Source organism: Dryas octopetala, chromosome 6 (assembly GCF_963921425.1).
Source record: "Dryas octopetala chromosome 6, drDryOcto1.1, whole genome shotgun sequence".
Taxonomy (NCBI): domain Eukaryota; kingdom Viridiplantae; phylum Streptophyta; class Magnoliopsida; order Rosales; family Rosaceae; genus Dryas; species Dryas octopetala.
The window spans coordinates 19,357,221-19,384,701 of NC_141371.1; the positions used below are offsets into that span (position 1 = coordinate 19,357,221).

The following is a 27,481-nucleotide window of genomic DNA, read 5'->3' on the forward strand; positions in this document are numbered from 1 at the left end:
AAAAATAGACTTTCATACTTGGGTGAAGATTGTTTTAAGATCATTAGTGGATTATATCTGCTTGTCACCATCCATTTGTGTTCATGTTAAAACTAGATTAATTCCTGGAAAATCTTGGTCATAAAGTCATTCACTACATAAAACGGTTAGAAACAATTCCACATTTAATAGGTAAAGATATTACCAAGATAATAACAATGTAAAGAAACAAATACATGAGGATTAGGAAAACAAATGAAGCATTGTAAGAATTTCATGGCATATATAACCCGCCATTACTTTATACGATTTTTCGTACATTTTGATAATCATTTCATAGGCTCTCCAGAAAATCTAATTTGTCAAGATTTTGAATATGTTGCAACAGTTCGATTTTGAATATGTTGCAACAGTTCGACTTTGAATTTTAAGTTTATTCTCTTATCTAAATACTCATTGAAGCAATTTATACCATGTGGGTAAGCATAATAAAATTGAGTACATACTTTGAGCTTGAGCTTTAGGCTCAATAAATTCTTCAAGGATTTGCTTTAAGCAATTCAAATATTTCATGACATTTTATACATTTCAGTTCGGGATTTATTTCTAGCAATTTTGCTATATGCTTCAAGTATTTCATATTATTTATAGCATATAAATCTCCATATGCAGTGAACACGTTTCATAAGTTTACTTTTACCAAACTAGTTTGTTGAAATGTGGCTGCATCTATAACAAGAGAAAATATTTTTCATAATTGTAATCTCCAGTTTCTTTAGAGAAACCATGTGCAATATATAGTGATTTTTCTTTCACATTATTTCAAGCAATCATTTGTAAACATCTTTAATTTTGGTGTTTGAACTATAGGTCCAATTATCGATCCTACATTTTAATGATATTCTGTTATACTGGAATTGCATTTTTCTAGTTTACCAATCATTTAATTTTTATTTACATTTATAGTAAACGTGGTTCCATATCAGTATAGCCCTTGATGATTTTAGTAGCTACTATAAACAAACTATATCATCGGTGATCATCAATTTGTGATCCTGCAATTCTCGTGTCATGCATTAGCTATAAATAGCTCATTGTTATTGGGTGCACATGCCTCTTCAAGAGCTTTCATAATCTCTTCTTGAACTTAACAATATTTTTTAGCAATTTTGTAGCAAGATAGAATTGTCTATCTTTATAAAAAAAAAAGTGTTGGTAAAAACTTATTAAGTTAATGGTGCATTAATTAAATTTTTGGCTACATATAGAACTTCTCTAAACCGAAACCCAACAACTAGGGATGTGTTTCAGCCAATCGGATTGGAAATATGGTGTTTCAATTCAAATCCAAAAAATTTCGGAATGGAAACAACCCATAGTCCATCCCAGCCTTAACTTAAGCCCAAGCCCTCCAAGCTGAGCCCACTTGCCCGGAATTGTCACAATCCACCGTGTGTAAACCCAGCTGCCCGCCCCTCGCCCTCCTCCTTCTTCACTTGTTCACTCGTCAAGTGTGAACCCAGTTCTTCTTCTTCGTCAGCTAACGCTTGAGCTTTGAGGGGCTGGTTATGCATATCAACATTTGCTCAACTGAAGAGGTATACACACATACATACATACTATTCTAGTTTTCATTCAATCCCTTTGTTACTTCTCTTTCTTTGTTCATCTTATTACCTCATAACTGGTTTGATTTTTATTTTTTTCTCTTTTTTACCGGGTTGTCCTTTTAGTTTGAATCAAGTCCGTCTATTTGAATTTTTTTTTTTTAATTTTTTTTTAGGGTAAAAAAACAGTTTTGAATTGGGATTCTTGACATGTATTTAAAAAGAACCCCATTTGGGTTTTGTTTTCAGTTTAGGAAAATATTTCCTCTATTGAGCTCATTCGGCTGAGAATTTTATATTTTTGTTGAATTTTTATGATTGTTTCATTTTGTTTTTGCAGAAAGTTTAGCTTGGCTGTGAATTGCAGATTCCACCAGAAAATCTTCATTCGACAGGTTTGGTTTCCTATTTTCTTTTTAATTTATATTTGGTTACTCTGATCAACATATGAATATGCTCAATCATAGGTAGCAAGATAATTAACCCAAATCAGGGCATCGGTGGTAACAGTTGAGATTAGCCTAAACTTATTTAGCTCACAATCTTGAAGTCATTGTTTATGAGTTCTTATGAATCTAAAGATTCGAGGCACCTAGATGTCTTATTGGGGTTCATATTGTGCTCAAAGGCACTTTCTGAAATCTGATGAGAAAGATGTCTATGTTGTTAATGTATTAATTAGATGGAAGTAGTGTACATGTGGACTGTCTTCCTTCATTCTTAGCATTTACATTTTACGTGCAAGAAAAATGGTGCGATTCTGATTACTGCTTAAGTTTCTTTGTTGCATAAAACTACTATGGTATTGTAAGCTTCCAGTGTGAAGGATGTGGTTAGAAAATTTGACATTGTGGCTGTTGCATTTTCAATTTGAAGTGGCTGCCATAAACTTATGTTTTAGATTATTTGCTATTTTAACCAATTTTCTCAGTAATTCTTCATTCACCTCTTGACTATATTTCTGGATTTTTTTATTTTTTTTTAATCTTCCCTATGTATCTATTGGTTCTTGTATATTCTTTGAAAGTCACTTTGCAACAAATTCCTGCCCTGCCACCTAGAAGGTTGTCTACTGATGAGAAAAGCTTTTTTTCATTATTTTTGTTTGACTTGATTGCATACATTACCCCTGATGAAGTCCTAAAAGTTCTTGATGACATTTATACCTATGCAGCCAATATCACCTTTTGCACCAAGAAAACCATTGCAACCTGATAAGATGAAGCATCTGTTTTGAAGTCTTAGCTTAATTCACTTGTGTTTTTATCTTCTTCCCACTAATTTCTCATTTGTCTTTTGAATTTTATTCACTAAACATGCATAGCACAGCAGCTAGCATCTGTGAGGTCCATTAGGTCTAGAGAAATTGTTGCGTAAACTCCAATGTTTATGATTAGTCAGTAATTCTTCATTCACTAGTATAATGTTTGCATTACATAATTCAGTCTGAACTTGTTTAGCTCATAGTGTTGCCCTATCTCAAAGATTGACAGTATCTGGATTTTTTATTTTTTTTTTACTTTTTGTGTTTTGTGATTTGGGTATGGATTTTTGAAGAGATGAGTACTTTTTATTTGGGAAATTTTTTTTTTTAAATTATATTTGGGTAAGATTGACGGTAACATAGAGTTCAATCGTGGGTAATATTATTTTTCCTTTTATTGTATTTGGGCATGAAGCTTCACAATCGATTGATCGAACTGTGTGCTTGATAAAATGATGGTTCCTACAAAGCTCTTGTGCTATTGTGGTTCGTTTCTGAAGATAATTTATCTTTTTTGTCATTTTTCAAATCTGTGACTGATAATCTATAACTCATTAATAGTGAATTTTATAATTTTCCTCTAAATATCAAAGGGAAGCTCACTGCAAGAAGCAAATATGCTAAGAAGAAGACTCTCATCCCTTCTCTCAACCTCGATTCTCAGCTCCTCATTTCGCACCAAACCCACTCTCACTCTCACACCCCCAACAATCTCACCCCAACCCCTACATTTCCTTCAAAGCCCAAATCCTAACAATAGCAATGACAAAGTGTTGGGTTTTCAAGGAGTGAGAGCTTACAGTCTGCTAAGCTTGAATGACCTGAGGGGCAAGGTGCCCAGGAAGCAGAAGACAAGGAAAGGCCGTGGGATTGGGTCTGGTAAAGGCAAGACTGCTGGCCGAGGCCACAAGGGTCAGAAGGCTAGAGGGTCTGGCAAGTTGGGGTTTGAAGGTGGTCAGACCCCGCTGCGACGCCGTTTGCCCAAGCGTGGGTTTAAGAACCCCTTTAGTCTCACTTTTCAGGTACTATGTTTTTTCTTTTTATTTTTACATTGTATGCATTGTTGTTTGTTTGGTTGATGAGAAAGTGGTGGAACATATAGTAAAATGAAATTCTTTTTCCCGGTAGTTGTAGTAATTGAATAGTTAGTATCTTTCAGGTCTCTTAGTGTACGAACAAAGAGACATGAAAGGAAATGTGATAATGAAGTGGTTATATTTCAATCGAGATTGATATATTTTGCAGGAATACGTTATCGAGATTATTAATCATGTACTTCGTAAACTGCCCAAGTTCTTTTGTGCATACATGCATTGTACATACTAGGGCTGCCCATCGGTCGGATCGAATCGGTAAATGGCCTTGCCGATTCGATTTCCGAAAATTTCGGTAATCCAGTTTTGATGCCGATTTCCGAATCAATTTTTTCGGATTTCGGCATTTTTCGGATCCTTCGGATTTCGGTATATTTTGGTATTTTCGATCCTTAGATATTCGCAGGCCTTCTCCTCATTTCTATCCCCTTATTCCGCATCTTCCCAAATACGAAATACCCACACACACAGGCCCACCAAAACCACCAAATCCCAGGATCGAAACACACAGAAACCATGGGGAGGGAGAACAAACAGATCATAAAGCATCAAATATTCACATCAGCTTCGATTCACAGACTCACAGATTCTAGGGTTTGATTTGGGAGCTTTCAGCTCGATCAAAATTGGACCCATGCGTTTACACCAATTGACAGAGCTCAGAGTGAGGAGAAGAATGGGACCGGAATCGCCACAATCAGCCATCGGAGTCGCCGGAATCGAGCTGGGGAAGCCGCAGACTTCCCGGCTTCAAATCGCCATGTACGGCGGTCGTTGGGGCTGTTGGTGATCACCGAAGGAAAAAGCATGCCCAGAGGAACGTTGTGGGACTATCCCGACGACGAGAAGTCGCCGGAGTCAAAAAATCTGGCTAAGGGGGGTTTCGGGTCTGGTAGTGTTCGAATGGGTTTTTGGCTGGGATTTTGGATGATCAGAATCTAGAGGGAGATAAGGGAGGAGAAGACGACCATGAAATGCCTGGCCACGTCGCCAGCCACCGCCGGAGTCAAAAAATCCGGCTAAGGGGGGTTTCGGGTCTGGTAGTGTTCGATTGGGTTTTTGGCTGGGATTTTGGATGATCAGAATCTAGAGGGAGAGAAAGGAGGAGAAGATGAGCATGAAATGCCCGGCCACGTCGCCAGCCACCGCCGGACGGCGGCCGATCAAAGAGAGAGGGAAATCGGGAAGGGAGGAGAGAGGAGAGAGAAGAGAGAGAGTTGGGGGATTGCGGCTGGTTTAGGAGAAAATGAAAGAAATTCTAAGTTTAGGTTTTTATACTAAAACCCTATTGTATGAAAAGACCAAATTGCCTTATAACTTCGAGCGTCCCTAATTTCACCATCGTAAGTCTGATTCGGGTTCCGTTGACGTCTACACGATTGTAGGCTCGAACTCTACCTATCTAGACTAAAATTAAATTATAAATCCTAATAAAATTTATTGTTCCTCAATAATTCACTTAAATCCGTAAAATTCAAAATAAATCCTATTAAATACCATATACCCTAAACATAATCAATACCCTATCCTAGATCCTATACATATACCCTATACTGGTATCTCTATATATACCCTATACCATATCCTAGCTAGTAATGGTGTAGGAACAACCAAAAATTGGGGTCTGGGCAATTGGGGTTTCGATTGGGTTTTTGTTTGGGGTTTCGATTGAGATTTTGTTTGGGGTTTTTTAGTTGTTTTAATTTATGTAATATATTTCTATATAAATAAATAATTAAAAATATCTTAAACCCTAATATAAACTATAGTATAAGACTAGAATACCATAATACTAAACCCTAATATAAGACTATAATACTATATGTTATATGTTATATATGTTACATATATAAATTATAGTATTATAAACTATGTAGTATATACTATCAAATATATAAACTATAGTCTTATAGTATTATAACTATATACTATAAAATATATAAATTATAGTCTTATAGTCTTATAGTATTATAAACTATATACTATATTATATAGAGGAAATTACAGATTTGGTCCACGTATTTTATACCTAGTTCAATTTTGGTCCACGATCTTTTTTAAGTTCTGTTTTGGTCCACTAATTGTTTCATTTGTTCAATAAAGGTCCAGATTTGTGACTTTAAATCTTTTGGGTTGTGTTTTCTTCAATTATAATTGAAATATAAGTTATATTTCATCATTTCTTAGTCATAAAAACAAATTTGGAGTATTATAATCTAAGAGAATTGAGATTTGGTAAAATTTGAAAAATTGGCAGTTTTGGGTACCCTATTTTAGGGTCAATTATCTTGAGTTTTAGAACTCCAATTTGAATGATCTTTATATGGTTGTAAAGAAGAAATGCATAGCTTTAAAACAAGTATATATTTGCTGAATTTGGGTGAGATTTGATAGGGTAAAAAGCAGGCCAAATTTGAGAAAACAAATCTGGACCTTTATTGAACAAGTCAAACAATTAGTGGACCAAAACAGAACTTAAAAAAGATTGTGGACCAAAATTGAACTAGGTATAAAATAACTGGACTAAATCTGTAATTTTCTCTATTATATAATATTAATTATATAAACTATAGTCTTATAGTATTATAAACTATATACTATCAAATTATAGTAACTACTAAGTACTAATTAGTTTATAACTTTATAACTTTATATATAACTATATATTATATACATAAACAATGTTAGCTATGTATAACAATATAGAGTAATTAATAAATAATAATAGACTTAGTGTATAGAGTTTAGTGTTTAGAAATTAAAATTGTATGCTTAATTGGGTTTTAAGTTTTAAGTTTTATTTTTAATTATAGTGTATAAGATATTAATAGAGTTTAGTGTATTTAAGTTTTAAGTTTTAAGTTTAGGATATAAGATAAAGTGTATAGACTATAGAGAATATATAATATATAAGGTAAAGTGTTTAAAACTATAAGTTATAACTAAAAGTCTAAAACTATATACTAATTAGTAATATTATTATATAGGGTATAAGTATAACTGAAATTATATATTAAAACATTATTATATAAGTTGTTTATACTTTGTACTATATACTATATAGAGTTATAAATTATATACTATATAAAGTTAGTAAAGTTATAAACTATATATTTATATAAACTATATGGTATTATAAACTATATACTATATAAACATAAACTATAAACTATATAAACTATATACTAAGCATATTAATGTAATAATAATACATATAAATATATATAACCATATACTAACCATATTAAATCATTAATGTAATAATATTACATATAAATATATATATATATAACTAAATTTCGGTAATTGTTTCGGATTTTTCGGTATATATTTCGGTTTTTTCGGTAATAATCGATTCGGTTGCTTTCGGTCATAATTTTTGGTAATCGGTCGGTTTACCAACTTTTTTCGGTTTTTACCAAAACCAAACCAACTTTTTCGGTAATTTTTTGGTTTCGGATTTTCGATTTTCGGCATGTTAAAATCGATTTACCAAACCAAAAAATTTCGATCGGTAGTCGGTCGGTTCGGTAAATACCAAACCAATGGGCAGCCCTAGTACATACAGAATAAAAGGTAAAAACCCATAATATATATTGGAATGCTGGATTTTTGCAAACCCATGATCTATGATCTATGCGACCACCACGGTCTTCCTTTTACCCTGCAATCTTATGGTTCGCTTATAGAGATAATAAGGGAAGTAACTTTTAAAGGTACTAATTGTGGTGGGTACTAAAGTAAACTGTTGTCTGATCACCTGGGGAAGAACCCTCTTAACTTCCTAGCCAATGTTACTTGTTAATGTCATTCTCTGTTGGGACCATGATACTAGTTACTATCATTTTCCTTCCCTGTTCTGGGCAACTTCCAAAAAAGAGGAATGGAAAAAACGAAAAACATAAGAAAATCCAAACTACCAGGCCTTTAAGATATCATATTTTTCCTACGTTGGTGATATATGCAAAGCATATCTATTAGGCACAGGAAACTTTGTCCTCTATGGAACACCTTGTGTGCAAGGCTTTAGATACTGCTCAAAATGGATATTCAATCTGTGGCTATCAGATTTTTATCCCTTTCACTTAAAAAGGCTTTTGAATGGCTCACCATTATTTTCATTCATTTTGTTATGTCTTTGTTGCAGCCAGTCGGGTTGGGAAAAATTGCCAAACTTATAAATGCAGGAAAGATTGATTCTTCTGAATTGATTACAATGAAAACGCTCAAGGTACAGTAAATTCCTTCTTCGACTATTGAACCATTTTCTTCATCGACTTTGGCTCTCGCTCAATCTGGGAATTATCATTAGAATAGGATACAGGGGCAATAGGAAAGCAGATAAAAGATGGAGTGAGATTAATGGGACGTGGTGCTGAACAGATCAAGTGGCCAATTCATCTGGAGGTATATGTTCGTTTGTATATGGTATTGACTTATTTAGTATGCTGCTCTGGCATGTTTTTGGTTTACCTCTTCACTTCTTGATTTGAAATTGCTGCATTCACCTCAAAACTGTTTTATCTCTTGTTGGTTGGATGATATGCTTATGTCATGTCAACCTGGTGGCAAGGGACTGCCTCACCACTTCAGTGATGATTTCTTAACCAAGGAATGATGGTGCCAGTTAAATTTTATATGATGCTATTACTGCTAATCCAATGGTTTGATGATGTCATTGTAAGCTATGTTGATCCTTTTGAGTGTTTCCTGATTTGACACTGCACAAGATAAACATGATCATTTAAAACAAATGACTGTTTCCTGATTTTACCCTTGAAATATTCCATCAAACTTAAAAAATTATAGCAGTTCAAACTTGATTTCGATACAACAGAACCATTATATGACTCGAATTGTATTTGAGTGAGTAGAAACTAGTGCACTTTATCTCATTTTTGTCAAGTACATGTAAAGGACATGAACTTCCTCTTATCTGCATGCATGCAAACACAAAACTGGACTTACAAATGAGATTTACAGGTATCACGTGTGACTGTAAGGGCAAAGGACGCAGTTGAAGCTGCAGGTGGGTCTGTCCGAAGAGTGTATTACAACAAGTTGGGCTTTCGAGCGTTGCTCAAACCTGAGTGGTTTGAAAAGAAAGGCAGATTGTTGCCAAAAGCAGCTAGACCACCCCCAAAACTTGGGGACAAAGTTGACAGCATTGGCCGCTTACCAGCCCCAACCAAACCTATTCCCTTTTTGGCTGAAGATCAAGAGGTGGCCGCCGGTGTATCCACTTGACCAGAGGATCAGTTAGCTCGTTTAGGATTTTTGTGCTTTCACGTATTCTCTGCTTAAATTGTTCTCCATAACAATGTGATAAATTTTTTTATAAGGCGAAATGATCTTGAGGGACAAACGGAATGATGAAAGTCCTTTATGTTGCTATTGGATCAACCTATTTCAGACATACAGACATTATCTTACTGCTTTTAATCATTGGGAAGTTTTACACCGAGATTAAGTCAAATGGAATCTAAAATTTATAAATTCTGCAAATTACCCGCCATTCGAAAATGGTAGGTGCCAGAGAGTGAAAGGGGAAAACTTTAAGAAAATAAACTTAAAGGAAAATTCTTCATTAATTGTCTGCCCGAAAAGGCTTTTTAGAAACTAATTATACAAAGATAGAGTAGGTACGGTTACAAACCCAAAAAGCACAAGGAAACAATACTATTCTTAATAAATTATCTAAATATAAGGAATGATCCTAGAAGGTATTGGCATATTAATCCAACGACTGTGAAAGCTTGTACCCAAAACAAAGCCAAACTAGCAAACTAAACCCAAAGAGAACTCACACCAGCAAACTTACACCAGAAACCAAGATGAACGGCAAGCACAACAAACAAAACAATCAAGGTCACACACAACTATTCTGATATCCAAGAGAGATTGAACTAGAGAAAGTGGGGAGGAAAACTTTTTCATCTATTAACAAAAGGCAGTAATACAAACAGAGTGTTCCATTGTTTGTGTGTGTGTGACATAAAAGAGGGCTAAGGTGTACACAGGGACAAAAGACATTTGGACAATGAGTTGTGGGGCAGGACATGAACATATCAATAGCTGAGATTTGTTTACTTTCTAACAATCTCCCTTAAACCAAGCTCAGCCAACTTCATCATCCCCAACATCTGCTTCATCTTAAACAATGCAGCTGTGAGACCCGGAAATTTTCAAATTTATTTTGTGATTTTTTCCGTATTTTCAAAAAAATTTTATAGAACTTTTTGTTAGAAAATCTAAATTTTTTTCACCTTGAGCTTTAAATTGTTTGACCAATTTTGACTAGGGTTTTGACCCAAGTTAGAACTTTAAAAGGTAGTACTTTTACTCACGAACCCAACGGTGCAAGTCTCGTATTATTCCGAGTCCCGGAGATTATTTTATGAATTTCCCAAAATTTCTTTTTCTCTTAGTTTGTGGAGCTTGAAATTTTCGAAATTTTTCTAAAGGGAAAATTGGTAATTTGACCTCATAGTTAATTAGTACTAGTCGATACGAGTCCGTAGTATTTTTCGGGGTATTTTTCTGAGTCTCGAGCTATTTTTAATTAATTTTTGAAGTTGGGGAATATATGAAAAAGAAAAATAAAATAGGAAATCACCAGATCGCGCCACGTGGCACGATCTGGAGCGTCCATCGCTGCATGGCAGCAAGATCTGATGGCTGCATGTGCAGCCAAGTGTTAGTACACATGCCACGTGTCACTTCCTCATTGGCCCATTTTATGACGGTTGACTTGAGTCAACCCAGTCAACTCGGATGAGTCAACCGAGTTGACTCACTCACTCTCCCTATAAATAGCAACGCACCCCCCAGCTGATCTTCATCCCATTTCAGCCGCACGCTTCCCAAGAGAGAGCTTCTCTCTCCTCTCTCCTCCTTTCTCTCTCTTCTTCAATCTTGTTTTGAGTTTATCTTGAGTTCTGGAGCTCCGATCGACGATCCGATTTCGCCTACGCGATCGTGGCGACAAGCTCTTCAATTCTAGTAGTGTGAAGGCTATGTTTTGCCGAAGTTTTAAAAAAAATCATTTCTAAGCTCCATAGGTAATTTCTTGATCCCTGTCGAATTTCTGTTAAAATTTTGTTAAATTAATCTCTTGTTAATTAGGTTCTTTTAATCTTGTTACTTAGCAAGTCTAGTAGTACCGAGACTCTGCCCGTGGGAAGTCTTCAACAGGTATACCCTTAACCCAGCTTATTTAATCTGCAGTTATTTAAGTTGTGGTTATAGACGGAACGCTGTTTAACTGTTGTTATCAAATGAACTTAATAAATATTGAGGCCATATCAGTGGTAACCAAATAACGTGATGACTAAGGTCAGTCCATGAGCATACAGGCGTTGGGTACTGAGCCAGAGCTCCCTCAGTTTCCCCATGCACTGACCTGGTCACGTTGTAGGTTCATATCTGATCAACCTCCTCGACAATAAATTAAAATAGATATAGAAACCACACGGTCTGACATGACTGTTTGCCTCGGGGTGCAAGGTCATATCGGATTAAGAATTCAGAGAAGCCTAGCAGTTACGCTAGTGCCAAACCTCTGAATTATACCTGGTCTTAACAGACAAGGTCATCGATTTACGTGAAGACCGTTTTTAACACCAGTTGTTGTCAAACTAGGAACTCCAGTTACCTAAAAGAGATCGTTGCGACGTGGCAAATTGTGATTTGTACTCGAAAACAGGCAAAAGCTTTGGACGCTAGGTAGGGGGACAACACACTCTGACTAGTGGATTTCCTGCATGTACTATATAATAAATACTGTGTGATAAAGATGCATGTTTTTGATTGGCATATCTGCTTGGTTTTATGATGATGAGAATGATGACTGTTATGCATATTCTCGTGAGATTGTTATTGTGTTTGACTTGAGAGTGAAAGGTCCCTTACGGTAGACCCTGGGTTTCGATCCCCAAAACCTCATGAGGGGTTGTACGGACGGACTGGTCGATTGTCCTTCTTGGGAGGCCAGTCTAGGCGGTACAACCATGAAATGGCCACTTTCGCTACCCTGTCCCGGTCAAATGACTGCAGGACTTTGTTATGTTTTTGTGAGAGGGTAGTTAGCCCTAACGGCTGGTCAACAGGTATGATTCTGAACTTGGGCCCGGAAAACTGTATTTTGAAAATTGTGTGAGCATGCTACTCGTCTTACAAAGCTTGACAACTGGTTTGTGTTGTGCATTCGATTTTAAATTATCTCAAACTATTTTTCAAACCTAGCAGGGAGTTCCCTGAGGGGGAGCAATGAACGTATGTGATGCTCACCCCTACATTGTTGTTTTTCTCCCTCTCAGGTGCTGCGCGTGTGGACTTTGACGGCCTCGATTAAGGGGGTGGTGGTGTGGTCTCGAGCTTGTCAACTCCTGTGTTCCTGTTTAGTCAGTATATTTCCTTGGGCAGGTCCTTGGTGTCCTTTTACTATCTTTATATACCCTTGGTCATATCTTGTATATACACTGAGTCCTTGGGTTGTCTACTTTTGAATTATCGAGTCTATATAAACAGTTTCTTTGAAGTTACTCTAAACAATAGTAGCTCCGAGGGTTGGTTTAATTATGAATTAATTATTTCTGAATAAACTTTCCGCTGCAAACTCAAGCACTCTGATCCAACCCATTTTTACTAAACCAAAAGGCTTAACCTATTTTGTGGATATTTGGGATTATAACACCGGGGGATTGGTTGTTGTAGTCTCAGGTATTCTCAAGATAGGTGCCTCTGTTACGTACCTGGGTTTCGGGGCGTGACAGCAGCAGCCTTAAATGGCTTTGTGAAAATGTCAGCCACTTGCTCCTCGGATCGACAATACTAAATTTCAACTTCTTTTTTCATTTACCAAGTCACGAAAGTAATGCATCTTCACATGAATGTGCTTGGTCCTCCCATGGAACAATGGATTCTTGCTTAATGCAATGGCTGACTTGTTGTCACAAAATATGGTGGTTGGAGTTCTTTGTTCATACTCCAAAGAACAGAGCATTATTCGTAACCACACAGCTTGAGTTGCACAACTGGTGGTTGCATTGTACTCTGCCTCAGCAGTGGAGAGAGCAACAACTTGCTACTTCCTAGATGACCATGATACAACAACAGAACCAATATGAAAGGCATAACCTGATGTACTCCTTGCCTTTTCAGTGTCTCCAGCCCAATCACTATCTGTATAACCCACAAGTTCAACTAAACCATTTATTGTATAGAAAATCCCATCATTTTGGGTGCCTTTAACATACCTCAAAATTCTCTTGGTTGCCTACAAATGGGATTGGCGAGGGGATTCCATAAACCTGCTTATAAGACCAACTCCAAATGTGATATCTGGTCTGGTGGCGGTCAAATAATGCAAGCTTCCAACCAGCTTCTTGTAGTAGGTAGGATCCACCAAATCTCCAGTCCCATCCTTCTGCAACTTCAATCTTTCTTCCACTGGAGTCAACATAAGCTTGCAAGACTCCATTTTGAACCTCTTTAAAACATCTCCAACATACTTTCTTTGTGAAATAAAGGTTCTTTGATCAGTTTGCAACACCTCAAGGCCAAGGAAATAGGACATGAACCTCGTATTAGTCATCTCAAATTGAGATGTCATAGCCTCCCGGAATGTGGCTATCAACTTCAAATTGTTCCCTGTAATAATGAGGTCATCCACATAGAAACATACAATAACAACATCTCCCTGCAAATTAGTTTTGACATATAGAGTGTTTTTCATATGGACACCTTTGAAATACATATAGAGTCAATCCGGGTGTACCATGCCTTTGGTGCTTGTTTAAGCCCATACAAAGCCTTTTTCAGCTTGTACACTTTGTGAGCTTGCCCTTCATTCACATACCCTGCAAGTTGCTTAAGATATACCTCATTCTCAAGAGTTCCATTCAAGAAACTAGATTTCACATCCATTTGAAATATTTTCCAAGCATTATGGGCAACAAGAGACACAATCATTCTTATAGTATCACGCCTAGCGACAGGTGCAAAAACTTCCAAATAATCAATGCCTGGTCTTTGCTTGTAGCCTTTTGCTACTAACCTTGCCTTGAAGCGGTCCACCTCTCCATTTGGCTTGTACTTTGTCTTGTACACCCATTTAACATCGATAGGTTTCTTTCCTTTAGGAAGTGCAGTGAGCTCCCATGTATCATTTTTTTCAATGACATGAATTTCTTCATCCATAGCCTTCATCCAATGTCTTTGACCCCAAGCTTCTTCGAATGTCAAAGGATCACAATCTGCATACAAGGAAAAATTCACCAATTCTTCATATGATGGGTCATTGTCATTACCCATTTCATAGTCCTAAAAACAAGCTGGAAGATGGTGCTCATGTTGTGGGTGTTGAGATGTAGCTGCTTGTGGAGATTGAGCTGCTGGAGTGTGAATCTCTGCATCATTTTCAGTTTGTTCATTGTCTTCAACTATCGGCACACATGTTGGTGATGTGTTTTCTTCCATAGACCAATCCCAAACTTTTCCTTCACCAAAAGTTACATCTCTACTCACAATTACCTTCTCTGTAATGGGATTATATAGCTTGTATCCCTTTGTGACTATGTGTTAAGTGTGCATTTCATGACCTTTTATGTTACTAACTCCCTAATTTAGAGTGTTAGAACTCGATATTTTGTGTCTTGTTAGTTTGATTTAGTGTTATGTAGGTCAAATAAAGCATTGAGGATGAAAGGAGCCTAATGGGGCAATTTTGAGCTAAAAATGGAAAAAATGAAAAAAATGAATATTGAGGAAATCTTCTAGAAGAATCTGGAATTTAGAAGGAATCTTTGAAGAATCTCGGACAAAATCTTTTGGGGTATCTTTTTTGTCAAGGTTGACTTTTGGTCAAAGGTCAAAGGTCAAAGGTCAAAGTCAATCGTCAACCATGTCACATCATCAAATCACATGTACCACACATACAGCCCATGCACCATGGGCCATGTGCATAACCTTAGCCCAAAGGACCAAGGCCATGCGCCTGTTACAAGCCCAAATAGAGGAAGCCCAAGTCGTGCCATCCAAGGTCCATAAGCCCAAGGAATTCGCACCCACTCAGCTGATTCAAGGCCCAAATGGAAGGAATCCACATGTGCAAGGAAAATCTGACAAGATTTAGTCAAAAATCACAAGGAATCTTAGCTGAAGAAGAAGTCAAAACTCTGAAAAATGAACAGTAAATTTCGATAGTTATTCTGTATTTCTCCAGATCGAATTAGGTAGCATGCCATATATGGTTGGAAAGATACAGATGTCAGAATCGCAGAGAATTTTACGGATTTTGATTCCGAGTTATGTAGCTCGAGATATAGCCATTTTAGTAGAGGTAGCGCAGCAGTTCCGTGAGCATAAAACGAAGTTACGCCCAAAAATATCCAAATTCAGTCCAAGGCCCATCCTTTTGCCTAAAACCCTAACCTTGTGGGACAAGGAAAGCCTCACCTCCTTACTTCTATATAAGGACCTCATTCTCTCATAATTCAGGATGCCTTGAACCATTGTTTACCTAGAGGTACTTTAAGTTTTCTGATTTATTTGTGAGAGGATTTCGGCACCGGCCAAGAGGACAAAGAGAGAGTCTTTGCTGTAGCCCTAGCTTGCCCTAGCCGTGAGCCTCTTGTTTGTGGTCTTTCTCTCTTTCTTCCTTCTTGTGCCGAAATCCCTTGTGTGCTTGAATAATTTCTCTTGTTTAGTTTATTTTAGTTTGTTATCAATAATGGATTGAGAATTTATTTATATTATGCATCTTTATTTTTTGAATTCTTTTATTATGATTAGTTATTGATTATTCTTGCAAGTTGGGATGAGAATTGATGTTTTAATTATGTAGTTAACCACGAGTGCATCAGTCTTCTAGTTGATTGATTTGGAGTTTGTGTATAATAAGATTCTTTTATCTATGTTTGAATGATATGCTAGTTGTAGGATCTCTTTGATTGGCCACGTTAGGAAAATTGCATCTAGACTCATGTTATGAAATTAAACAAGTTCAAAAGGATAATAGTTTCAGTTGGTAACAAGTGGATATCCTAAGAACGTATCCATGATAATAAGAATCCATAGATGCTCATAGGTTACAGGTTTCGATGGGTCTATGCTCTATGTGTTTGACGTTCCCCATGATCGATAGTGACTCTTGCATGGCTAACAGCTCTAGGTATAATCAAGCCTTAGGGAACATGTATAGTTAACTAACTATGACATAATCAAACCTTAGTTATGGCATAGATGAGCAATTGCTGAAAAGATAATAATCAACACTTTTTAATAGTCAAACTTTATTATATTGTGTTTGGATCAATGATTAGTAAGGTTTGTGATGAGGGATTGCGTGATTAGAATGGATTTTAGATTCTCAACATTGCAAGATAATTGGGTGTGTGCGTGTGTGTGATTGAAGTGGTGTGCGCATGAGTTTCATAACCTACAAACCCCCCTTTATCATGTGTGTGTGTTAGTGATTTATAGTTGATAAGCATGATTGATTTGATGTATATTTACCTATTCCTAGTGGGATCGACCTCGTACTTGCATCCTTTGCTAAAAATGTGATTCGTGCACTTGTGAGTAAACTTAGAGTCGTATATGTTTTAATTGATTAATTTTATACTCTAAGAAAACAACAATAACGTGTTGTACCCAATAAATATGCACTTCACAGCTTTTTCATCAAGCTTTTTTCTAATTTCATCTGGTACTTGTGCAAAGGCAATGCAACCAAATACTCTCAAGTGTCGAATATTTGGCTCCCTCCCACTTCACACTTCAGATGAAGTTTTTCCATCAACACTTCTACTTGGTGACCTGTTTAGAATATATGCAGCACACAAAATAGTTTATGCCCAAAAAGTTTTAGGCAAATTCTTCAACTTCAACATGCATCTCACCATGTCCATAATTGTTCTATTTTTTTCTCTTCCCGACGCCATTTTGCTGAAGCGTGTACCTTGCAGTCAATTGATGCTTGATGCCACTTTTCTTCAAAAAATCATCACAAACAACTTACTCTTTCCCCCGATCAGTTCTCAACACCTTAATCTTGTTCTCACTCTGCTTCTCAACATAAGCCTTGAACATTTAAATGTATCACAAGTTTCAGACTTCTTTTTCAAAATATATACCTATCATGTCTTCCTACTAAAGTCATCAATAAATGTAATGAAATATTTTCCATATCCAAGAGAAGGATCTTCAACAGTACACAAGTCAGAGTGTATGATTTCCAAGAACGCAAGTCTTACAAACTTGGTTAGGAGCATGAATCGGAGGTAAACCAGATACCAACTTCTTACTAGCAAGATGGTTCAAACTATTAAAATTTAAATGACCAAACCGCATATGCCACAACCAATTATCACTTTCACTCATAGAGTTAGGGCAAGCTAAATTTCCACAATTAACATATAGAGGAAACAAACGGTTTGGAGTCATGTTTACCTTGGCCACTAGTCCTTTTTGACCATCATATATAGTGCAAACACTATTGTAAATACGCACATCGTACCCCTTCTCGGACATCTACTCCATACTCAACAAGTTATGATGCAAACCAAGGACAAAGTATACATCTGATATGATATTGAATGAACCATCCTTTAACTCGATAAAAATCTTGCATTTTCCTTTTACTGGCATCTTTCCATCATTCCCAAATGTAATCTCTGATTGCACAGACTCATTTAGTTTAACAAACAACTCTTTGTGGCCACACACATGATTGTTGCACCCTGTATCCAAAAACCACTTGCTTTTCTCACTATCAGTCACAACATTGAATGCCAACAGCAAGGTCTGAAAGTTTGTATTAGGTGATTTATCTACCTAATTAATTTGAATAAAACCACAGTCAGTAATTGGACCCAAATTTTTGTTTTATATGATGACTCAGGGACTAATCAAATATACACAACTCTGACGACACAGTGGCTAAAATCTGAAGACACAGATTGACATGTAAATCAAAAATAACTTTTGTAAACAACACAAATCAAACACACCAAAGGATTAAGTGACAACCTATGCACTCAAAGGATCCATCAGTGTAGGCATCCCAGTGCTATCAATAACTAAAGTGATGTGTGAGCAGATTTTCAAACTTTCATTTAGCATTCAAAATGTTAAGTTAACATGCTAAAGTGGAGTGTGTGATCTTGTGATAGAATTTCCAGATTAATAATAAGCAACACAATACAAATAAACAACGAATAAGGCACAAGATTGTTCATCCAGAAAAACCACTAACGGTTAAAAAACTGGGGGTCTTTTTCAGCTGACCAAGCAATCCAATATCAAGGGTTTCAATACAAGCAATCACACAACAAGCTCAATCACTCTAGTCCTAATACTAAGTGGCAGCTTCTTACCATTGTGCATCCTTGTGCAACCACCTTAAAGCTAGCAATCAGTCATTCATGTCATTGGCAGCTCCTCCTTGAGCTCTTCAACGCACAACACCGATCGTAACCAAGCAAGTGGATTCCAATGATAATGCTATGAAATGCAAGTATGGATTTTTTAAAAATCAACCTTCTCAAGCAAGAGACATAAAAAGGCTAATGGAGAATCCTAGATCTAAAATCTAAATGATAGTGTTTATGAATTTGTGAAAAAGCTTTAGAACAACACTCAAACCCATTCAGATTTTAGAGGGTGAAAAACAAGTTAAGAAAATCATTTAGTTTTTGAAAATTTAAAGCATTTTCTTACTTGAAAGGATGAGCACACACCCAAAAAGCCCAAGCTAGAACACAGCAAGAATACCCACAGAAAATATGCTCATCAACCCACTCAGAAAAAGCTAGACCATTACACCCATATACCCCGTACAACACACACACGCACTCACCATGTCTGCTTGTGCCACATGGAAGCCAATCAATGGCTGTCCGCAAGAGACAAATAAAGGGCATATTCCTTTTGTTCTAGAGAGGTATCCTAGTACAGCTGAGGATAAGAATGTAGAGCTGTAAAATCAATTATTTCTTTATTTTGCAAAATTCAGAAATGAGGAAGAAGATGAATAGTGCTGAAGTGTGTGAGTGAGAGGCATGAAAATGATGAGAAACAAGACCTGATCAGATTGATTCAGTGAAGGAACCAATTCATGTGCTGTGCACATGCATGTTTAGAAAAACAGAAAATGAGCTTTAAATCAAATGGGCTTTAAGAAACAAATCCCGAAATGGCCCACTGAAGTGACACTGTCATTTAAGTGTTAACCACCGTGAAGAACATTGTCCTTATGATCAGTTAATAACTAGTCAAATAGACACAAAACTGTTTTTCGTGAAATGCATGAAGTGCAGTATACCTTAGATCTTTTTGTATTGCAACTTCATTCTTGATTTCTTCAACACAAGAGATCTTACCCTTAATTCTAGCCTAGAGCTTGTGAGTGAATAATTAAAAAATAAATACAATGGTTTTGACAAGGAAAAAGCCAATATATCAAATCCTAGAAACTAACAAGGTCTCCTTTCTATCATCATCATCTTTTGCAATTTTGCCATGAAATTCTTTATTTTCAGAGTTCCTTATCCTGCACTCATTCTTGTAGTGCCCAAAGTTTTGACAGTTGAAGCACTTGACAAAGGACTTATCACGTGATTGGTTCCAATTCCTACCTCTTCTTCTTCCTCTTCCTCTTCTTCATCCATAAACATTCGGTGACCCTCTCTTATAGCTTGAATTCCAATTTATGGAATTTGATCGTGCTTAACTATAGAAGTCCTCATTCTTTTCCCCTTTAAAATTCAGCTGCACCTGCAATACTTCTTCAACTCAAACCTCAGTCTTCTCACTCAATTTTTCCTTTTCCTTCAATCTTTGCTCATAAGCCTGCAAAGAACCCATTAAATCATCAACAGACATGCCCTCTAAATCATGTGACTCCTCCATGGCAGTCACTTTTCCTTCGAATCGATCCGTTACTGTTCGAAGAATTTTTTCCACAACCTGGGTTTCTTTTATATCCTCACTAATGGCCTTCATCTGATTAATAATGGCCAAGATGCGTGAGAAATAATCTCAGGTGGTTTCCTTGTTCTCTATTTGAATAAGCTCGAACTATCGTCGTAATGTTTGCAACTGAACCTTTTTTACTTTCTCTCTCCCCACATAGCACTTAATCAACCCATCATATGCCTCTTTTACTGTAGTGGCATGTGCAACTTTCTTATAGACCACAGAGTCAATTTTACCGAAAATATACATCAAAGCTCTGCTATCTTTCTTCTGATTCTGAAGCAACTCCTCTCTCTAATTCTATGCAAGCGTTGCTTGATCTCCTAGTGTTGGGAAAGATGGCAAATAATAATGCTAACAAATAATTTGGTGATCCCTAGATCAAACTTTTCCCACCCTTGTGTAATTAAAATAGGCTAGCTCTTAACAACAATTGAATAAACAGGAAATCAAGTGACACCAAAGTTTACGGACATTAAAAACTTCTTCCACAAAAATAATGGGTTACAAAGACAAACTCATCGAAGTGGCTAACTCTCTCTTGGATATTACTCAAGAGGATTTCTCTCTCACACAAATTGTGAGGATTTATTTCTCTCGAACTCTCTCACTTTTTTCTTTCAAAGGGAGGATTATGTTCGATGACTTCTTGAATTATTTGAATGCATGAGAATGGTACCTTATATAGGCCATTCGTGCATGCAATTGATGGCCATGCACGAAAGAGGCAAAGCCTCTCTTTATTTTAAGCAAAGTTAATTTGCTTATACGGTTTGCAACCAATTCTTTTTCTTTTTCTTTTTATTTCCTCCTCCAAATAAGGAGGGATGTCTAACAATCTCCCCCTCCCGACTTAGGTGGAGGGCTCCATCATGCCTACTGCTTTCCTGCAGTACTCGAACTTGTCCTTAGGTAAGGACTTGGTCATCATATCTGAACTATTGTTATCAGTATGGATCTTCTCAAGCTGTAATTGCTTGGATTCTAGCACATCACGTATCCAATGATATCTCACGTCTATGTGCTTTGACCTCGAGTGAAAACTCGAATTTTTACTCAAATGGATTGCACTTTGACTATCACAATGCAGTGTGTACTTCTGTTGTTGTTGTCCCAATTCCTGTAGGAATCGTTTCATCCACAACATTTCCTTGCAAGCTTCAGTAGCTGCAATAAATTCTGCCTCTGTTGTAGACAAAGCAACACATTTTTGTAGCTTTGACTGCCATGAGACAGCTCCCCCTGAAAATGAAATCAGGTATCCTGAAGTAGACTTTCTGGAATCAATATCTCCAGCCATGTCTGCATCTGTGTAGCCAATCAGTTCAGGTTTGCCACTTCCAAAGCATAAACTCATTTTGGAAGTACCCCTGAGATATCTGAGAATCCACTTTACAGCATTCCAGTGTTCTTTCCCTGGATTAGACAAGAATCTACTAACAACATCAACTGCATGTGTTATGTCTGGTCTTGTGCACACCATAGCATACATGAGGCTACCAACAGTTGAGGCTCTTCAAAATGAAGGGTAGAAACCTGAGAAATAAATCCTCACAATTTGTGTGAGAGAGAAATCCTCTTGAGTAATATCCAAGAGAGAGTTAGCCACTTCGGTGAGTTTGTCTTTGTAACCCATTATTTTTGTGGAAGAAGTTTTTAATGTCCATAAACTTTGGTGTCACTTGATTTCCTGTTTATTCAATTGTTGTTAAGAGCTAGCCTATTTTAATTACACAAGGGTGAGAAAAGTTTGATCCAGGGATCACCAAATTATTTATTAGCATTATTATTTGCCATCTTTCCCAACAAGTAGTATCAGAGCTTAGCTCATTATTCGTAGTATCTTGTGTATATCAAAATGGAGGAAACATCAACATCATCGTCAACAACAATGATCAAACTGACTTCCTCAAATTACTCCATATGGAAGTCAAGAATGGAGGACATCCTCTTTTGCAAAGATTTGTATGAGCCTCTTCAAAATGAAGGGCAGAAACCTGAAGGGAAATCAGACAGGGATTGGGACATCCTAAATAGAAAAGCTGTTAGACAAATCCGACAATTCATTGATCAAAGTGTCTTTCATCATGTGGCACAAGAAACCGTTGCCTATTCATTATGGACAAAGTTAGAGTCCATGTATGAGAGAAAGACCGCACAAAATAAAGCTTCATTGATTCGCCGGTTGGTCAACTTGAAGTACAAAGATAGTCGAAGTGTTTCTGAACACTTAAGCGACTTCCAAGGTTTGGTGAACCAATTGACGAATATGAAGTTGGTGCTTGATGATGAATTACATGCACTATTGTTACTCAGCTCCTTGCCAGATAGCTGGGACACGTTGGTGGTGTCATTAAGCAACTCAGCTCCTCAAGGCATTCTTACATTAGACATAGTAAAAGACAGCATGTTTAATGAAGAAGCTAGAAGGAAAGAACAAGGACTATCGATCGAGTCAGAGGCTCTTGTCGTCGAACACCGTGGAAGAAACAGTAATCGAAAACTCCACAACCGAGGCAAGCCAAGGGATCGGTCAAGGGGTAGGTCCAAGACAAGGAGAGACCTAGAATGTTACCACTATGGCAAGCCAGGCCACATAAAGAAAGAGTGCAGACAACTCAAAAGAGAGCTAGAGAAGAATGAAGCCAAAAACACGGCTGCCACTACCTCTAATGGAAATGAGGTAATTATAATTTGTGATGATGGTTATGTTAACTTAACATCACAAGATACATGTTGGATAGTTGATTCTGGTGCATCCTTCCATGTAACCTCACGGAGGGACTTCTTTACATCCTACACCAATGGAGATTTTGGTAATGTTAGGATGGGCAATGATAAACTATCCAAGATCATGGGAAGAGGAGATGTTTCCCTTGAAACTAACACAGGTTGTCGCTTGGTTCTCAAGGATGTGAGACGCGTTCCAGATATGCATCTCAATTTGATCTCTACTGGAATCCTAGATGATGAAGGCTACACCAATGTCTTTGGTGAAGGGAAATGGAAGCTCAGTAAAAGTTCTCTAGTGGTAGCTCGAGGAAAGAAGGAGAACACCCTTTACATGACACATGCAAAAGTCAGTAATGGGTATGTGAATACCCTCGGAGAAGACTCATCAATTGAGCTATGGCACAAACGGCTCGGTCACATGAGTGAAAAGGGACTTCAGATTCTAGCTAAAAAAGAGGCACTAACCGGGGTAAAAGGAAAATGTATGCCTCTAAAACCATGTACACATTGCTTAGCTGGAAAACAACACAGAGCTTCATTTCATCACAGGCCTGCAACAAGGAAACCCAATGTTTTGGATGTATATTCTGATGTTTGTGGTCCTATGACCACTAATACTCTTGGAGGTGCAAGGTATTTTGTTACCTTTATTGATAACCATTCCAGGAAAGTTTGGGCATATGCGCTCAAAACAAAAGATCAAGTGTTTGACATATTCAAACAATTTCATGCCAGTGTTGAAAGAGAAACTGGCAAAACCTTAAAATGTATCCATACAGACAACGGAGGAGAATACATGGGAGCTTTCAAAAATTACTGCAAAAGTAATGGGATTAGGCATGAACGATCTGTTCCAAAGACTCCTCAGCATAATGGAATAGCTGAGAGAATGAACAGAACAATTATTGAAAGAATCAGAACAATGTTATCTCATGCCAAGCTTTCTAAGAGTTTCTGGGTGAAGCTATGATGACTGCGGTTGATTTAATCAACCTTTCTCCATCAGCTCCGTTGAATGGTGATGTGCCAAATAAGTTCTGGAGCGGCAAAGACATTTCCTACAATCATTTGAAAGTGTTTGGTTGTAGAGCATTTGTTCATATTCCCAAAGATGAAAGAACTAAGCTTGATGTCAAGTCGAAAGAATGTATCTTTGTGGGATATGGTAATGAAGAATTCGGGTACAGACTATGGGATCCTATCAACAAGAAGATTATCAGAAGTAGAGATGTTGTCTTCTTCGAAGATCAGAATATTGAAGATATTCAGAAAGGTGAAAAGCCTGCTAATCCCAAAGAATATCCTATTAATTTGGATCCAGTTCCTCTTCTTACTGAGCAAAATAATGGGGGAGATGCAATGGAAGATGCTGGAGATGATGCATATGATCCTCCAGTTGACAATGATCCAATTCATGATCAAAGGGATGATCAAATTGATGATACATCAGATGATTCGATAAGCGATGATCCAAATGATGAAGTAGCTGATGATAATGAGGAACAAGCTCCTTATCGACAACCATTTATCGGTCCTCAGCTACAACACTCAACCAGGGTACGAAAACCCTCAAGCAAGTACCCTACAAGTAAGTTCGTTCTACTCACCGACGGGGGAGAACCTGAGTGCTACGAAGAAGCTCTGACACACGAGCATAAGGGGGAGTGGTTGAAAGCCATGCAAGAGGAAATGAAATCCTTGCATGAGAATCACACATATAATTTGGTAAAATTACCAAAAGGTAAAAGAACACTCAAGAACAAATGGGTGTACAAGTTAAAGACTGAAGAGAACAGCTCACAACCAAGGTTCAAGGCAAGGCTAGTTGTGAAAGGCTTCAGTCAAAAGAAGAGAATTGACTTTGAAGAGATTTTCTCACCCGTGGTGAAGATGTCATCCATCAGGGTTGTACTTAGTTTGGCTGCAACTTAAACCTAGAGGTTGAACAGCTTGACGTGAAGACAGCTTTTCTTCATGGTGATTTAGAAGAAGAAATTTACATGGAGCAGCCAAAAGGATTCAAAGTCAGAGGCAAAGAAGATTTAGTCTGTCGACTACAGAAAAGTTTGTACGGACTAAAGCAAGCACCTCGACAATGGTACAAGAAGTTCGACTCCTTCATGATTGAGCATGGATATCGAAGGACCACTTCAGACCATTGTGTATTTGTGAAAAGATATGATAATGGTCAGTTCATCATACTACTTCTATATGTTGATGACATGTTGATCGTAGGACAAGACAGTGACAAGATTAGTAAACTAAAGAAAGAACTAAACAAGTCCTTTGCGATGAAGGATTTAGGACCCACAAAACGGATTCTCGGTATGAATATCTCTCGTGATCGAAAAAAATAGAAAGTTGTGGTTATCACAAGAAAAGTATATCGAGAAGGTACTAAAGCGGTTCCACATGGATAGAGCAAAGCCAGTTGCTACTCCACTTGCAAGTCACTTCAATCTTAGCTCTAAGCAGAGTCCTACAAGCAAAGAAGAAAAGGATAAGATGACCAAGGTGCCGTATGCCTCAACTGTTGGTAGCCTCATGTATGCTATGGTGTGCACAAGACCAGACATAACACATGCAGTTGGTGTTGTTAGTAGATTCTTGTCTAATCCAGGGAAAGAACACTGGAATGCTGTAAAGTGGATTCTCAGATATCTCAGGGGTACTTCCAAAATGAGTTTATGCTTTGGAAGTGGCAAACCTGAACTGATTGGCTACACAGATGCAGACATGGCTGGAGATATTGATTCCAGAAAGTCTACTTCAGGATACCTGATTTCATTTTCAAGGGGAGCTGTCTCATGGCAGTCAAAGCTACAAAAATGTGTTGCTTTGTCTACAACAGAGGTAGAATTTATTGCAGCTACTGAAGCTTGCAAGGAAATGTTGTGGATGAAACGATTCCTACAGGAATTGGGACAACAACAACAGAAGTACACACTGCATTGTGATAGTCAAAGTGCAATCCATTTGAGTAAAAATTCGAGTTTTCACTCGAGATCAAAGCACATAGACGTGAGATATCACTGGATACGTGATGTGCTAGAATCCAAGCAATTACAGCTTGAGAAGATCCATACTGATAACAATAGTTCAGATATGATGACCAAGTCCTTACCTAAGGACAAGTTCGAGTACTGCAGGAAAGCAGTAGGCATGATGGAGCCCTCCACCTAAGTCGGGAGGGGGAGATTGTTAGACATCCCTCCTTATTTGGAGAAGGAAATAAAAAGAAAAAGAAAAAGTTGGTTGCAAACCGTATAAGCAAATTAACTTTGCTTAAAATAAAGAGAGGCTTTGCCTCTTTCGTGCATGGCCATCAATTGCATGCACGAATGGCCTATATAAGGTACCATTCTCATGCATTCAAATAATTAAGAAGAAGTCATCGAACATAATCCTCCCTTTGAGAGAAAAAAGTGAGAGAGTTCGAGAGAAATAAATCCTCACAATTTGTGTGAGAGAGAAATCCTCTTGAGTAATATCCAGGAGAGAGTTAGCCACTTCGGTGAGTTTGTCTTTGTAACTCATTATTTTTGTGGAAGAAGTTTTTAATGTCCATAAACTTTGGTGTCACTTGATTTCCTGTTTATTCAATTGTTGTTAAGAGCTAGCCTATTTTAATTACACAAGGATGGGAAAAGTTTGATCCAGGGATCACCAAATTATTTATTAGCATTATTATTTGCCATATTTCCCAACACCTAGGTCTGTGACCTATTAAACACAACCTCTGTGTACTCCATCACCTTGAAGAAAAGCTCCATCTGTGATCTCCAATGTTGAAAGTTGCCTTTTCTATCGAATTTAACGACTGGGCACTGGATAAACTCGTTTCTGTTTGCCATGGATGAGCCTCAACCTTGCTCTGATACCAAATTGAGAGAGTAAGGAGGTTGGCCAGGGGGAAGTGGAGATGAAGAAAAATTGGGGATTTGTGGTAAAGATTGGGGCAAGAGGGTAACATTTGGGTGTGAAGTAAACTGGGCCATGGCATAATGGACAACGGAGGGATGGCGAGATAGAGTGGTAGTGACAGAAGAAGGGAGAGAGGGAGGGGGAAGTGTAATATCAGTGATCATAGTGATGCAGTGATGCAGTGGCTCTAATACCAGAAGAAGATTGGAAATGAGAAAGAAACCTAAGTTTTCATGAATGAACTCAGAGAAAGAGAGAGAGAGAAAGATCGAGAAGAAAACTCAGTAAATGAACAAATGCTTCTCATTAATTAGAAAGAAATGGATTACAAGCTTATATACTTCAACTAAGCTAAGATGTACAACAGCTAATAAACAGCTAAGCTAAACTAACTCTAACTACCAGTTACAATCAGAACATGACACATGTTCTAAGTGGTTCTAACAGTTTGACTAGTACAAAGGCCTTGATTAGCTGCTTTCCTGTGCACTGACTCTTTATGTGCACTCTCAGATGAAGAACATTAAATTTCTAGGTTATTATAACCCAGCATAGGACTCGTTGTTGGCAGGGAGGATGAGAGACTACCAAAAGAAATGGGTGGTTTAAGGAGCTAGCGATCTGGTTTGCGAAGAAAGGCCAGTGAGCAAGGCTTGTTGCAGTGCGGCTTACTGGGTATGGAAATGGGTTTGAAAGTTGGATTGTTGTAAAGAAAGGGAATCTACCGCTAGTGTGACACCATGATTTTTTTTTTTTAGACTTAATTCTATTTTTTGTAATTTTCTAGAATTATTTAAATGTTTCGTGAGTTATTTTGATTTTCTGAAATTTATTTTGAGAAGTTAGGAATTTTATGTTTCTTCCTCCCTTTTGGGCTGCCCATTCCAACTTTGCTGAAACCC

At 37.4% G+C, this 27,481-nt stretch overlaps 1 protein-coding gene and 1 long non-coding RNA gene across 4 annotated transcripts; both read left to right on the forward strand.

Annotated features, from left to right (window-relative positions):
* Nucleotides 1-1,398: 1,398 nt before the first annotated feature.
* On the forward strand, nucleotides 1,399-9,377 carry LOC147283072 (uncharacterized). Of its 3 annotated transcripts, none has more exons than XM_086249342.1 (6): nucleotides 1,399-1,577; nucleotides 1,927-1,981; nucleotides 3,412-3,872; nucleotides 8,092-8,175; nucleotides 8,262-8,351; nucleotides 8,928-9,377. In XM_086249342.1, the coding sequence occupies exons 3-6, from the start codon at nucleotides 3,468-3,470 to the stop codon at nucleotides 9,189-9,191; spliced, it is 843 nt and encodes a 280-aa protein (XP_086105468.1). In that variant the 5' UTR covers nucleotides 1,399-1,577; nucleotides 1,927-1,981; nucleotides 3,412-3,467; the 3' UTR covers nucleotides 9,192-9,377. The 3 variants fall into 3 exon arrangements, with proteins under 3 accessions (XP_086105468.1, XP_086105467.1, XP_086105466.1); XM_086249341.1 differs by having other exon boundaries at nucleotides 1,400-1,577; nucleotides 3,449-3,872; XM_086249340.1 differs by having other exon boundaries at nucleotides 1,406-1,577; nucleotides 3,444-3,872.
* Nucleotides 9,378-10,953: 1,576 nt separating this feature from the next.
* LOC147283073 (uncharacterized) lies at nucleotides 10,954-12,186 on the forward strand. Its single transcript, XR_015123083.1, has 3 exons — nucleotides 10,954-11,005; nucleotides 11,093-11,138; nucleotides 11,586-12,186. It is a non-coding gene; the product is annotated as an uncharacterized LOC147283073 (long non-coding RNA).
* The last annotated feature ends 15,295 nt before the right edge of the window (nucleotides 12,187-27,481 follow it).

Excerpts from the sequence above, each read along its gene's own strand:
- LOC147283072 (XM_086249342.1), top strand. The coding sequence starts at position 3,468 with ATGCTAAGAAGAAGACTCTCATCCCTTCTCTCAACCTCGATTCTCAGC. Across the intron at positions 8,176-8,261 it reads TTACAATGAAAACGCTCAAG|GATACAGGGGCAATAGGAAA; the intron begins GTACAGTAAATT and ends TCATTAGAATAG. Across the intron at positions 8,352-8,927 it reads AGTGGCCAATTCATCTGGAG|GTATCACGTGTGACTGTAAG; the intron begins GTATATGTTCGT and ends TGAGATTTACAG.